Source organism: Ambystoma mexicanum, chromosome 8, assembly GCF_040938575.1.
Source record: "Ambystoma mexicanum isolate Mex_15411 chromosome 8, UKY_AmexF1_1, whole genome shotgun sequence".
In the NCBI taxonomy this organism is placed as follows: domain Eukaryota; kingdom Metazoa; phylum Chordata; class Amphibia; order Caudata; family Ambystomatidae; genus Ambystoma; species Ambystoma mexicanum.
This window is the reverse complement of record NC_090929.1, coordinates 585,474,657-585,490,086: the sequence shown is the minus strand read 5'-3', so window position 1 is coordinate 585,490,086 and position 15,430 is coordinate 585,474,657. Positions and strand designations below refer to the sequence as shown.

The 15,430-nt window shown below is 47.7% G+C and overlaps 1 protein-coding gene across 3 annotated transcripts in view; it reads right to left on the bottom strand.

Annotated features, from left to right (window-relative positions):
• The window catches only part of RNF207 (ring finger protein 207), a 1,212,833-nt gene that overhangs the window by 868,149 nt on the left and 329,254 nt on the right, over positions 1-15,430 (bottom strand). For 2 of the 3 annotated variants that reach the window (XM_069610286.1, XM_069610288.1), the window contains one exon: positions 10,666-10,813. In XM_069610286.1, the coding sequence (XP_069466387.1) occupies positions 10,666-10,813 (148 nt within the window). The remainder of the gene's footprint in view (positions 1-10,665; positions 10,814-15,430) is intronic. The other variant, XM_069610287.1, reaches the window with a different exon arrangement.

Here is a 15,430-nt window from a genome sequence, read left to right as displayed (position 1 = left end):
AGTCCAGATTCGTACCCATTCATTTGGTTTTCTAGACCAAGGTGTAAACTTTACTTTTATTTTTACATCCTTCCCCTTTTTGTGCCCATTCTTCCTCTGGGAGGACCTACAGTGACCAAGGATTTTCGGGAGTTCAACAACCTTCATGTTGTTGTTTTTTCAAAAATGAATTCTCTTTTGACTTCTTTTACTGTCTCCCCCTATTTGTAAGCAGCACATCATCGCTTCCTAGGGATAGGGTTTTCTCTTAAAACCTTAAGGGTAGGATAGGTTTAGACAGTTTTTTCTTCACTATCCTACTGTCTTTCGACTGACCCTGCATCTCATTGGCCACTTAATGTTAGTGTCTTTTGCCTTAAACCTAATGGGTGTCTCCTACTGCCTATTTTTAATGACATACAGTTGTGTGTTGCCCTCTTTTGTGATACAATACTAGTCTGTTAGGGCTGCACCCTGCTAACTGCATTCTGAGTGCCCTTTTGTCTATAACCCGCACACCAATTAGCCAGGTCCCCTGCCTGTTTGAAGTGCGCATACACATTGGAAGTTGAAATGATTCGCCACACATATCTATGATTCAGTCCCTTGGACATAATAGTATTATTGCATTTTACCACAATAATAACACAAACATAAGTCTCATTTGTGTGAGTTGTAGCGAAAGGGTCAGAGTTCATGTTGGCTGTGAATGGGCCATGTCGAAGGCACTGCAGACCACACACCCACCACGCATATTCACAATGCACATTTCTAGTACCCAAAATAGGACATATGGTACGTAACCAGCATTTTACATGTGCAATTTTGCATTGTTTAGTGAACACTATTCAGACTGTACCAACATGATATAGCCAGAAGTATGACATTCTACACTTTCTGTTGCTCCCATGCAGGTGATGCTGGTTATCCCCTGATACCATGGCTGATGACCCCCATGAGGCAACCACACAAACAGCAAGAGCAGGGATACAACTGTGTCCTTATCCGTACTGGTTGTACAATTGAACAGGCATTTGGCCTGTTAAAGGCGAGCTTCCACTGCCTAGGTAGATCAGGGGGTGCACTTAGGTACAGCCCTGTGAAGGTGGGAAAGATAGTCCTTGCCTGTGCCATGTTGCACAACATGTGTATCAGGTGCAATGTCCCACTGCCCCCCGACATAGACATGCACGCACCAGAGGCAGAGGAGGATGTGAGTGATGATGAGCTGCCAATTGCACAGCGCCGTGATGGCATAGATGGCCGTGTTGCATGAGAGGAACTTATTAACCACTACTTCTGATCACTTGACACACACACGTGGCACAGGACAGCTAGCGCACTGGGGACTGCACAGTAAATAATTCACTCACTTACACTGAAAATCAATGCCCAGTCATGATTTTTATACAACACCAACTGTAATTTAATCTATGAAAATATTTACAAATGTGTAACGAATTAACTGGCAATACTATCCCTGCTCACTCCCTCTCCCCAACTATCCCTCCCCACTCCCACTCCCCAACTATCCCTCACCACTGCCCCTCCCCAACTAGCCCTCCCCACTGCTCCTCCCCAACTTTCCCTCCCCGCAACTCCTGTCATGTTCAGCAATGATGATTTGCACAAGTCACAGACAGGGCACATATGTGTCCAAGGGCTATTTTCGTCCCCTTTTCGGGTCAGGCGTGCGGCTGTGTGTGGAGTGGGCTATCCACATTGAATGCCATCTTGGGCTGCTCTGCACCTAACTAGCAGGTGTTGTGCTTGTGGATGGTGCGTGGGGAGTGCTGTGGGCCGTCGGTCCAGGAAGACCTGGGGGAACATGGCCATTGTCTCTACTATAAACAACATAACACTGTTCCCCTCCCGTACCATCCTTGACATCAGTACAATAGCACGTGTACAGCAGCCAAGTGCACTGGCATGATGGCGTCCACTGGCCTGGACGCTGTCGCGCATGAGCTGCGCCTCCTGGAGGTGCTGCTGCACCAGGGCTGTCAGGGCATCCTAACGTTGTTCCATTCGGCTGAGTCGGCCATCGCACTGGGTAAGAGTGGGCATTGTGGGCTAATTGGAACCGTGCGGCTGAATAGCAGGGGCTCATCAATGTTGTGGTTGGTGGTATCTCCCACCCGTGTCCACTGCACCATCATCAGCTGTGTCCTCTACAATGCATGCATGTGCATGGCCTTGTGGCTGCAGTGGTGGTGGTGGCACTGCTGCAGCTGGGGCTACCGGGGTGGGTGCAGTTTGTGGGGCCCGAGGTGGCTGGACTGGTTGCACCAGTGGTGCCTGAGGTGGCTGGACTGGTTGCACCAGTGGGGCCTGAGGTGGCTGGACTGGTTGCACTGGTGGAGCCTGAGGTGGCTGGACTTGTTGCACCAGTGGGGCCTGAGCTGGCTGGACTGGTTGCACCAGTGGGGTCTGAGGTTGCTCGATGGATGCAGCTGGGGTTGCAGTTGTGTCTGTTGAGGTTCAGGAGTACTGGGTTGAGGTGGTGATGGTGGTCGTCCGTTGTGTTCGTCGGCGTCGATGGCTGCTGCCCCTTATGTGGCTTGAATGGGCCTCCTCATTGCCAGATGATGTGCCTGAAGGAGTCAGAAAGGCCGGTCGTCAGTGATAAGTGTGGACTGATGAGGTAGAGATTCATGCTTTGGATTTTTTCTGATGGGCTGATGGTGCTGTTTCAGGGACATGGTGGGGGACATGGCACACACATGCTTGTGTCATGCATTCTGTGCGGTTGGATGTGTGATGTACGTACATGGTAGGGTGGTGTGCCGGAGATACTGTCATGGCATACTGACAATTGCTGGGTAGGGTGTTAGGGATGTGGCCCACATGTTGTGTGATGTTGTGTTGGGGAGGGGTGTGCAATGGATGGGGTCGCCATGGGCCTGCTGCCTGTAGCACTTACAGGGATAGGTGGCAATTTGTGCTCATGGGTCGGGCTGGCTGGGACAAGGGAGTCACATGTGTTCTTGGTGTGTGACGCTGGTCATTTGTGGGTGGTGAAGGGGCTTAGCACTGACGTGACTTTGTGCCAGGGCTAGCACGGCGGACACACGCCCATTTTGCTGTGGTAGGTAGATGTGTCTGAGTGGCCGCAGAAGCATGTTCTGTTGGCAGTACAGGGTGCCTGTGGTATGTTCTAGGTGTATCTATGGTATGAGTGAGGTTTTGGGGGAAGGTGTATGTCGGGGTTTGCCCCCCGGTTGCACGTCTCGGGGGGCTGCGGGGTGGTTCGGGCTCTATTGGTGTTGTGCACGATGCACTTGACACATTTTGCTGCTTTAGTGGGTGCAGGGTGTACAGGGAGGACGATGTGACAATGGGGTTACGTGTACTCACCAGCCTCCTCAGATGTCTTGGCTCCGGCCTCCGCAGCACCGACCCCTTCTATTGCCTCAAGGTGCAGCACACTGCTGCAAGTCTCCTCTCAGGACAGCAGGTGGATTGGGGATGCGCTGCCACCTGTGGCAATGCCCTGTCTGCGCTGGGCCGAGAGGAGGTTGGGCACCCTCAAGTGCAGCTCGTCCCACCTCTTGTGGCAGTCTCACACAGTGCGGGGAGTTGTGCCAGCTGCTGTGACTTTCTGGGCAACCTCCTCCCAGATGGTCTTCTTCCGCAGCTGGGCCTGCCTGCGCTGGTCAGTTGGGAAAAGTTCATCAGCATGCTGGACTATGGAGTCCGACAACATGTTCAGCTCTGCCTCGCTGAAGCATGGCTTGCGGCTCTGGGTCGCACAGACTTTTGATGCCATGTTGATGTTTGTGGCTCTGTTCTCAGGATTGTGGTATGTTGCCTGTGCTGTCAGGATTGCAATGGATTGTGTTTTAGTGATGGCCAACGGACAATTGATTTCCTGTTCCAGCGAACACTGTATTTCCGGTAACGGTAATTGCAGCACTGTTGTTATCGGTGTTGGCATTTTGGGGAGGAGGGGTTGTTGGTATTTCTGGCATGCCTGTGCCACATGTTTACGGCATGCCGGAAAGTGCGTCCGCGTCAATACGGAATCAGCCAGAGTTTCGGCACCGGCATGGCAGGAAATAGGATTTCATACGGGCAACCATAGAATGAGGCCCATAGTGTTTTGGCATTGAATCTTTCAGCATTTCCTTTTGTCAATTCAAAATTGTTCAACACCCAGTCTTTGGGTCAGTTCACATGATGGTTCCTAATATGTGTGACATGATATGGCATTTGGGGAGTGCTGTCTCTCAAGGGAACAGGTAATTACTTCTGTGCCATAAGGAAATCCATAGAAATTAATGGGAAAAAAACGAACGGAACATTTATTTGAAATTCGGCTGAACGAATAATACAAACAGCCGAAAATGTTGAATAAATATCCCATTCGGTTTGATAATAGCGAACAAAGGCAGAGGGAGGTTGCAGGGGTGTCCCCCGCGCCCTTGGTCACTATTATTGCATCGGGGGTTGCGGGGGATGTCCCTCGCGACCTAAACAATAAAGTGTTTAAAAAAAGAACGAAAAAAAAGGACCCTGCAGTGCCGGTTCCCATGCACATAAGTAGAAATGATCGGTGAAAAAAACGAATGGGATATTTATTCGAATTTAGGCTGAACGAACATTACTAACAGCCAAACATTTCAAATAAATGGCCCATTCGGATGGATTGTAGTGAACAAGGGGAGAGGGAGTTGAGGGGGTGTTCGCTGCACCCTTGGTCACTATAATCGCATTGGGGATGCGAGGATGGCCCCCGACATAAACAATAAAGTGTTAAAAAAAAGAAGTCCGCGGCACACAGCGAAGTGTGCCGCCAAAAGGTATGTAGGACGTCGGCGGGCTGCAGGTTGCCAGAAATATCAGCAGGAGAAAAAACAAAAGTAATTTTCGCTTAAATGACTCGTTTTTTTCTCCCTTGGAAATGTCTGATTCGAAGAAATCATGGACAACTGCCATAAGTGCATCCTTGTAATGATAGCTTGTGAAAAGCACACGTTATGAATAAAGTGATGAATTATTCTGGTGCCTCTCCACTTTTAACTTGGGGTAGTCTCCATTTGTCTTTGCATTCTCCTCAACAATGTTCATCTGCCACATCAGCTACGTCATCATCCTCATCACCATCAATATCCAACATGTGCATATTGCACCTAATGAAAATGTTGTGCAGAATGCAACACATAGGGGTTCATTACGAGGTTGGAGGTAACCATGGCGCTATTAGAGCCATGGCTGCCTCCAAAACCTCACCGACTCCGCCTGGTGAATGGAGCTATTACCGGCCCATTCCAAGGTTGGCAGAGCTGTAATTCCCCATTCACCAGGGCCCTTCTCCATTCCCATTTGAGCCCCCATAGGGCTCAATGGGAATGGGGAAGGCGCTAATAACGGTACCGCAAATTGCGGTACCGTTATTAGCACCAAAGTCCCTTTGCGGGTCCCGTCCTTAACGCCTGGTAAAACCAGGCGTTAATGGAGGACCCGCAAAGGGAACTCGTAATAGGGTGCAAAGGGATTACCGGTACCGGTGCCCTTACTGGCACCAGTAATCCCTTACTGCCCGGGTCTTAATGAGGCCCATAATGTGAATGAGGTACATGTCAAACATATATATTAAAACCACCCCAACCATTTCTGATGTAGGCACATGTTTTTCAGCACACTATACATTTGCTCAATGGGGTTAAGAGTTTGTACGTGTGACTCATTAAATCACTGCTATCGTGGGGTCACAGGTTGCTGCAGCAAGGGCATGAGCCACAGTCTTAGTGGGTATCCAGGGTCACCTATAAGAAAGAGGGGAAGAGTAAACAGACGGCCTGTGCTTGCGCCAACATTTTGTGATATTCCTTGAGTGTCTACAAAATTCCCTTTCTAAGCATCCTCTGTGAGTGTGCACATGCTTTTCTGAAGCGCTTGACAAAAAGTGAGACGTGTCTGTTGATCAGGAACCAGGACTTGCCATGATAATGGCAGCCACATTGTTCTACATAGACATTCTTTAGTGTAAGGTCATGGCTATTTAATTCTCTTCTATGGTACAATTGTGTGTCTAAATAATATGATTCCTATTCTATCAATTAGTAATCTTATGCTCAAATTTGAAAGTATTGAGATGATTGGTTGTACAGGACATATCCCCTCACCTCTGTGTGTTATGAGAGAGATATGGGCAAGGAGTGATGTGTGATAAGGTTGCAGATTTTGTAGGTCTGTGATAACATGCATTTCGTTGTAGGTGTGGCAACATGCACATACCCAACATCAGTGGCCCGAGTTGTTGCAGTCCCTCCATGATGTGCAGAATATTGAATCATGAATTCATGCGTTGACCCAGTGAATCTCACACACACCTGGGTCAAAGACAATATGCACATTCATGCTGTGCTCTGCGTGCCACTTACAGGAGACCTGCTCTTAATTCCAGGGTGGTGCAAGATTATGTTTGTGCAGTCCAAAGCATCCATCACCTAGGGGACTCATCTGTGTCTTAAAACCTACCTTGTGTGGCGTGGAAGACAGCAAGGTTATGGGTAGGTATGATGGATTGGCACATCGATCGAATCATGGTAGGTGTGACCTGGGAGAGGATGCGGGTGAAGAAGGGATGTGTTATGCCGTTTGCTAATGCCATAGCATTCTGGTACATGCCACTGGAACAGAAGTGGAGGACAGAGAGCGGTTTCAACACAGGGGATGGATGTAATTATCTTTCTGTGCAGTAGGTAGGTATGTATAGAGGATCTGTTGGTCTGTCTGGTCTAGGTGTGTGAAGATGTGGGCTTGTAAACTCATGCTCTGTACAGTCTCCACACTCTCTTCCCCTCCTCCTCTGCTGAATTGCTGCCATAGTGACTTTTAGGCAGGCTGATGGGCCGCCTGCTTTGGGGTGACACTGGGGGGTGAGGAGGGGCGGCGTCTGCTGCGATTTAACAGGGCAACTGATATAAGTACAGATATTTGCATGAACACAAGAGTATGCTGTAATGCTCAATTCAAGATGTTGCATTTCACAGAATGTGGTAGTTTCGTCATTTTGAAGCTTTTCCCACACTCCCTATTTTTGTCAAGTTTACAGTTGTGGGCTGTTGCAGGAACTGTCAAATCTTGCTTCATTGATATTGGCCTGCTGTGAAGCTCTTAACTTCTGATTTGTCCATGTTCTGAGCAGGCGCTTTTTTCAGGAGTAGTTTCAGGTGTAATTTCCTATCATTGTATTTTTGGGAGGGGGACATCAGTGGTCGAAGTGGGCGGCAGCGGTTGGAAGCAGTGCTCCACAACTTTAGCAACTTTAACAAAAATATTATTGTTTTTTATTTTAAATTTATAACCCGCTTAATGGGTTTCTAAGCGCGGGATCGGGATTTGAACCCGTGTTTCACCGTGTGTTGCCCCTGAGCTATCCTTCTTCCCCAAAGGTTTTAAGTTTAAGTTTTACTGTTCTCATACTTTTATGTTAAAAAGAAACCATTGCGGAATGGTTTTGTTTTAAAATAAAAGTGTAGGAAGAAGTTGAAACTTGCACTTCAGTGCACTCCACTGAACGTTCCCTTAAACAGCAGCCGCATGTGTTTGGTGGTTTGTGTTTGGTGGTTTGTATTATTCATGGGAGGGGGCGTGGCTATGGGGTTTGTGGGGACCGGGGGCAGGCCAGCAGGGAACATAGTTCCACTACTTCTTTTTGTACACTTCCACCACTGGATGACATACATTAAAATGAACTATGTGTGGGTACATCAGAAGTGAAATGTGTTAATTACACTTTCCTATTTCCTTATACTCTCTTAACCTTACTTGTCTGCTCATCCATGCCCAACATTTCTTTGCCACCCCACCAATCCCCTATAGTAAAAGTTCACTGAATCGGGCATTTAATATTGTGGCGATTCATATCGCGTAACAATATTGTTAGGACAGGGACAATATTGTTGAGGGTAACACAGTGAGAAAGGAGTCGGGACTAGCAGGTGGGGAGAATTGAGTGAAGTGGGGACCCGATTCTTCCAGTAAAAAGGAAAGGGTAGAGGGCATCAATGACATTAGGAGGTGCAATAGTTTTGCTGTAATATTTAGAGCCTGATTCACAGAATTGTTTTATAATGGTACAACCCCATTGGAAAAGGCTCTGTGAATCAGACCCTTAGTATCACCGTGTTTGGTGCCACAGTGTACTCACATGGAACCCTGCATGCAACGAGAGTTTGGTGGCACTTAAAGTCTCCAGCAAATAGGCCCTTCTTCCTCACACACTTCAAATGTCCTCTTCACCAAGCTCCACTACTAATTTCAGTGCACTCCCAATAGCCTACGTTTTTCCCACTTTCCTACATACATTTTGCTTTACTTTACTTTATTACATTTATATAGCGCGGCCATAGACCCTAAGGTGTGAGGGCGCTACAAGACATATACGACAAGTAACAAAAATTAGGAAGTAACAGGCGTAAAAAGCTAAAAAGGGGAAGTACTCAGATACAAACTGTACATAGATTAGTTAAAGAGGTAAGTCTTCAACCTTTTCTTAAAAATTTCAAGTGACTCAATGCATCTCATGTCCATTGGTAGTGCGTTGCAGACCTTCGGTCCAATGTAAAAGAAAGCTGAGTTGGCCACTCTGGTGGTACGGCATTTCGGTTCAAACAAGAGATGCCGATTATTAGACTTTAACGTTCTGGTGTTATTTCTCATGGTAAGGAGCTGTTGCAGCTATTCAGGCATGTTACCAGATCTGCATTTATGTACTAGAGTCAAAGTCCTGAATAGAATTCTGGACTCTACGGGCAGCCAGTGGAGTTTGCGTCTTGCCGTCGACACGTGGTATCTATATTTAAGTTTCATGACGGCTCTGATTGCCCCATTTTGGCATACTTGCAGTCTGTTACAATCAGATTTATTAAGTCCCATAAGGAGACTAGAACAGTAGTCTATTTTTGAGCATATTATCGCTCTAGCGATGGTCTCTGAATTATCCTGAGATATAAGGGGCCTTAAATGCGCTAAGAGTTTGATATAATAGGCACATGATGAAACCAAACCAGACTACTAACATGTTGTTTCATAGTCATATGTTAGTCGAAGGTCACTCCCAATGTTTTTACCTTTTTTAGGGGCATGATAGATTCTTCTCCCATCTGAAAGTTATCATATTGAGTGCCGAGTTTATTAATAGTGTGTGCGGATCCTATGACAAGCAGCTTAGTTTTTGATTTATTCAGGGCCAGCTTGTTGTGGACCATCCAGTTTTCAATTAGGGTAAAAACTCTATTGATGGCAAGTTTTTTGTACCATGAGAACCAGAGAGCGGGATGACACATTGAGTGTCATCCGCATAGTTGGTGAATATTATGTACTCATGGTGAAGCATTGCGAACAGAGGAGCTGTGAAGATATTATAAAAAAAGGGGGAGGTGCAGGCACCCTGGGGAACACTGCAGGTGATTGTGACAGATTCAGATTTCTGCCATGCTGCAAAAGACTCTGCTATCACGGTTGTTAAGGAATGATGAGACCCATTTGCATTCAAGGGGGGAGAAATTAGCTAATTCACACAACCTGCTGGCCATGATGTCATGGTCCACCAGGTCGAAAGCCGCTGAAAGATCCAGTAGCATAAGTAATGATGCTTCCTTACGATCCATACGGGACATTAGCTTGGATTTGAGTTCTAAAAGCGCGGTCTCGGTTAGGAAGCCGACCCGGTTCTCTTCAATTTATGGTCTCAAGTACCCTTTTATTTATTCTGAAGTGCCACTTTTCTCTTGGCTTTCCCTTCAGGTTATATCAGCCCCATGGGCAATCCTGATTTCCTTTCTTGTCCTTACCCACTCATAGGCTATCATTCCCCGTCCTCTGCCATGCAATACTGAAACAGCATTGGCCACAATTGCATTGTTGTAAAGGTATGTACCTGAAAATGTGGCTCTGACTATGAGAAGTACACATTTGAGAATTGCTATTCTCACCCCTAAGAGTAACACATGCCACCTCTCAGGGAATTGTAGAGCTGTGCTGTCTGTGTATAACAGAAGGACCACAATTAATTGGCGCCTAATCGACCGATGTAAACCTGCGCTAGCTCATTTAAGAGCTGGTTGATCATTGGTCATGTCAAGCGTTTGTTTCTATTCGTGGCCTTATAGCGTAGGGTGCACGTAGAAGTGAGAACATTCATAGGCACACCAACATAGAGTTAAATGTGTCAAGCAAAAGGAGAAAGGGGGTCTTAAAGTATATTGGAGCAAGCAGGGGCTTTCATTTGCTAAGTAATTGCAGTCTGCCAAAATAATCACTGGTGATTTGTTTTTGATATGGGAGGAATTAAGACAATTTGGGAATTAAAGAGAAATACGAGAAAGTTCTAGGAAGGCTAGTTTCTGAAGTGCGAGAGCATTGGTGGCCCTTTGAAGATGACAACGCCAACAGCACGTGAATTTCGAGTTGAAGCCTAATAGTGTAAAGTCACTTTTAACATCTTGTATGAAGAGCCATTTGACACCCTGCTAATGTTGCAGGGAGTGTAGGTTCAAATCAACTCTCTCCTTGATTTGCAGTACAGCTGATTGTCAAATGCACTCCAGGCAACTAAGAGGTCAGCAGCATTAAGAACTACTTCCGGTGTGGGCAGGTAGGCTGTGGACGTAATGCTTTATTGAAATGTTAATATATTTTTAGCAGAAAGAGAGGACAGTGTAACAAACTACTCACAGCATTTCTTGTGGATATCCTTTGTGCGTTTGGTCAGCGAGACAATTTCATGACGTGAGAACATTTTCGCTTTGTGGGTTTCTTCTCGACACTTGGTGCAGAGGGGCTGGTTGCAGGTGTTGCAGTAATACATGGCTTCTCCCTCCTGCTAGACAAATAAGGTAATGCAAAATGTCATTATAGTGTCCAGTGTAACAAGTCTCAATCTCCAGGATCTACATGAAAACAACGCATTTTTTACTGCAAGGTCGACAACCTTGAATGTAAAACAGGGTTTTGCTATTTTAACCCATAACCCTCCATTTAAATAAATACCCCATACCAATCCGCCTGTCTATTTTTGTGTGTGGTTTCGCTGTTTTCCATTCGAGGTTTTCTTCCTCGCAGTAATCGTCTACGATGTTTTGTAGTAATACCAATCTCCAAATACATAGTGATATGTTAGCTTTTTCACTACATTAGGCTAAAATGAGTTTATGCTGTTTGTGTGAGGAAAACCTTCAAACAAGGTCACGACTGCCGAGGCAATGCCAGACGTTTTCCCTATTCCAATGTGGTGGTCTGATACTTCTACTGATGTAGACAGGACAGGCAGATAAAGCTTCCCTTGGATCACTTATTTAAAGTGGCCATCAAGAATGATTATCATTTTCAATAAAGCAATATCTTCATAGATATAGCGGTAATCCGGTGCAATTCCCGCAGAGCGGAAATAATGTTACCACCAGGTCGTGCAGCCGTATTAGCGCTGCATCACAACCTGGCGTGAAAGCGTGCCCACTCCGTGCTAATGCTACTACCACCTGGTGGAAACAGCGCAGAAGTAAGGGTTACCGCTGAAGAATCGGCGCAAATGGCGCTACCGTCGGTGATCCAATCGCTAATTGTGCTGGCGGAAATTGCATCATCGCCAGAACAGGAAGCATTGCGGCAGCCATTTTAAACAACACAATCCAACAAATATCTCCACTTCCTGCAGCCACGCAGACCTGGAAACAAGCCAGCATTTCTCAGGAGAGGACCAGAGGTAAGCTGACTGAAAATCGCCGGCAAAAACCCAAGTTTAGTGAGGGGGAGCTGGTGGTCCTCGCAGATGAGGTTATTGCTCACTGTGGTGAACTATATGGCAGTCAGCAGCGTGAGATCACAGGACAGTGCAGGACAGCCATCTGGTTTGCCATCAGCCAGAAGGTGACTGCAGTGGCCAGTGTACCCTGTGACAGAGAAGACTGTTGCAAGCGGTGGAATGACCTGAGGGCCAGGGTGCGTGGCCTGCTGTCACAACACCACCTGGAGTCCCTGGTGACTGGAGGAGGCACTGTGGAACCACTGGTCCTCACTGCCTGGGGGTAAAAGTGCAGCACAGTGCTGGATATGGAGGGAATAGAGGGAGTCAGAGGTGCGGAGGCAAGTGCCAGCAGCCAGGAGGCAGGAGGTGAGCAGGGTTGGATTGGCCCATCTGCCACTCGGCCCGTGGCTGGGCTGAAATCATGTTTAGTCCCAAGGGGCCGGTTTCTGCCCAGACCTGGGCCAGTTTGAAAAAAAAAAAGTTTGAAAAAAATTCAATTAATAATTTTGAAACAAAAAAATGCACCCACAAAGGCAGAATTCATCATAAGTAACACATTACCTTGCTTTGATGATTGATTTGCATTCATGATGTGTGCATCATAAATTATGATGCATGCATCATTTACATGCTGCTGCAGCATGCGGCCAACTTTGCACCAGACCTGTGGATTAACTTAATTGTCTGTTAAATCTCAGTTACCAGTTTAATGGTATCCACTACAGAATAATTGCTCATTTTACTATAGCTGATAAGATAGCTCAGTGGGTTGAGCGCTCGCTGCTGTGACGTGTGTGTGTGATTTGCAGTTTGTAGGTTCGAATCCCAGCAAGGCCATCTCAGCCTTTCATCCTTCTCAGGTCGATAAATGAGTACCAACAGAGGTTGGGTGATATTATGGGCGTTTCTGTTCTATAAAAAAGAGCTTGAGCGTAAGTACTATACAATAACATATCATTTGGCCTTGGACATCTGCTTGCATTCACATTAATTTGACAATATGGATCTATACACAAAGATGTTAATGATACATATGGTGATCCATTCCTGTATGAAATGTATATCACATTAGTGAAATCTTAACCATATTTTTCGTAGTTTAATTACAATTAATCCTATTTGATAAAACTCCTGTTTTGTCAAGGGGTGAAAGGTCATGTTTCATCGCTTCCTGGGATGTCACTTTCAGGTGGGGTCCAAATGACATCGCTTCTGGTGATGTCATCAGAGGTCAAGGGTCGTGAGGCGAGGGGTGAGCCACTTTTTCTTGGGTGTCCAGCCCTATTTCTTGTCCCAGTCCGACCCTGGAGGTGAGTCAGCCTCCCCCCAAACAAGTGCATGCACAAATGACAACCTAGCATATGATACCCCAGTGGACAGGGATACATATCAGCAGACCCAGAAGCTGGGCATGCCAACAGGGTGGAGTTACGGGATGGCACTTCAGCCACACTCCATAGCGGCCATGGGCCGGGGCACCAAGGGCACCCCTGAGCATTAAAACAGCTGGAAGGGTTGGCAAGTGACCTATCCAAGTGCTATGCACAACACACCCTGCTGGTGCACCCTGTGCCAGCGGGATTGTGATGCATGAACAACCATGATACTGACTTGGCCTGCCTCATGTTGGCATTGCAGACAAGCTAGAGGGAAGTACACGCCCCCCTACACCGACATGGGCTCAGCTGGTCAATCACTGTACACCACAGAGCAACCCTGCTGGTTGTACAGCAGTGCCCCTTAGAGCCACGGATGTACCATGAAGTAAGCCACCACATCCACCCCCACAAAGTGAGTGCCACCCGGGGAAGGGATATGGGGGCATGATGGACCACAAGCATGCATGCCATACATCAGCTGCTGCAGCATGGCCACCCTGCCCTCCCCACACACAGGTAAAGACCAACTGGCCATGTGTTACACACTCATATCTGCAACCATCCCCATAATGCTGAGCCCACATGCAATCTCCCCTGACCAACCATGCCCATCTGCCAAAATGTGTGGTCCCACTCTGTAACATAGCAAATGTGTCTTGCATGCCAACACACGTGAGGAAACCATACCTGACAACATTTCCTATGTCTTCTGCAGGCACTCATGCATCCCCAGAGACTGGGAGGATGAGGGGGCAGGCCCATCTGGGAGTGGCACATCCAGGCCCTCACGGTCCACCATCCCCACCCTGCAAAGGCGCAGACAGGCTATGCCGAGGCGGATGTCCTGCCGTGAGACATCCCAACCCAGCAGGGCCAAGCCAACATCGACTCCACAACCCATCAGAACTACTGCAAGACCTACTGCACCCACTCCCGCAGCTGGAGGGTCTGAAACCGAGGCCACACCTCGAAGCAGGGCAACTTTGGAGACACAAGGGAGACACCAGCCCCGTGTCACTGCCTGCAGAAGGGCCACAAACCCCTGAGTGCCCTCACCACTGCCAGCTTACTCAGACACCTGAGTCGGACATTGACACACCTTCCTATGGCACCCCTGACAACGGCCCAGAGCCACAGCACAGTCCCACTCCCATGCGGCACACACCACCAAACAGCACCATGCTGCAGAGGCTAGAGGAGATCGAGCGGAGACAGAGGGAGATGGAGGCAATAGGGCACACGCACTTGGAACACCTGCAGGCCATCCGTGTCTGCCTACAAGGGGCCACCCTGCAGGATTGTGCGGGACATGACAAGGAACCAGGCGGCGGTAGCTGCTAATAACGCCACTCTGACAGTATACAAGCAGAGAGTCATGGGAGTTGACTGAAAGGGTCTCAGTACTCGCAGAGGGCCTCCGCCAGAGTACGGAGGTGACACTCCAACATAGCCGGGGGGGATACTCCATACCTTCCACTTCGATGACTCCCAAAGAGGAGTCTCAGCAGAGCACACCAATGCGCCAGTCCCAGCGTCATTTGTGCTCAAGATCACCGGGAGCGGGCAGGGAGGATAGAGGCCACGGATATAATTCACACAAGACACGTATTGCCCTGAGTGGTCATGCTGGCGAGTTGGTGGTGAAAGGAGGGAGGGGGATAGTGTGCTGTGGAGTTGGTTGCGGGGGAGGGAGGGAGGATAGTGTGCTGTGGAGTTAGAGTAGGGAGGGGGATAGTGTGCTGAGGTGTTGGTGGTGGGAGGAGGTTGGGGGATAGTGTGCTGTTAAACTTCATCAATGCGTGGACATTCCTGATTGTGTCATTGTCCTGTTTATTGATAGAGGTGAGTGGCACACAGTGGTGCATGGCTTGTGCCATGGGAAAGTGTCAGAAGAAATTGTCTATAAGTCCCTGGCGAGCCATTCTTCATCCCTTACGTCATCTCTGGCAATGCGTGCATTTGCAACTACCACATGCACTGCATCCTCATCCTCTTGGGGTGGCATGCCCACATCATGGAGTAGTAAAACATTTCTCTTCAGGCAGCTATTGTGCAGCATGGCACACACAAGCACTGTGGCTGTGAGTGTGGAGTGTGAGGTCAGAATGTTTAGAGTTGAATGGTTCTAACCCAGGCAGTTAGATTATGTGAGCCTGGGTGTTGGGAGCCAGTGGGCTCCTGTCCCTTTCCTCTTTATCTCCTAATAACTATGATGACATCTGATCCTTGTAACAGAAGAACCCTAATAAAGTAACCACTATGCGTACCTGGCCTGTGTATCCTGAGTGTCCCTTGGAGTGAACCCTATGACCAAGAA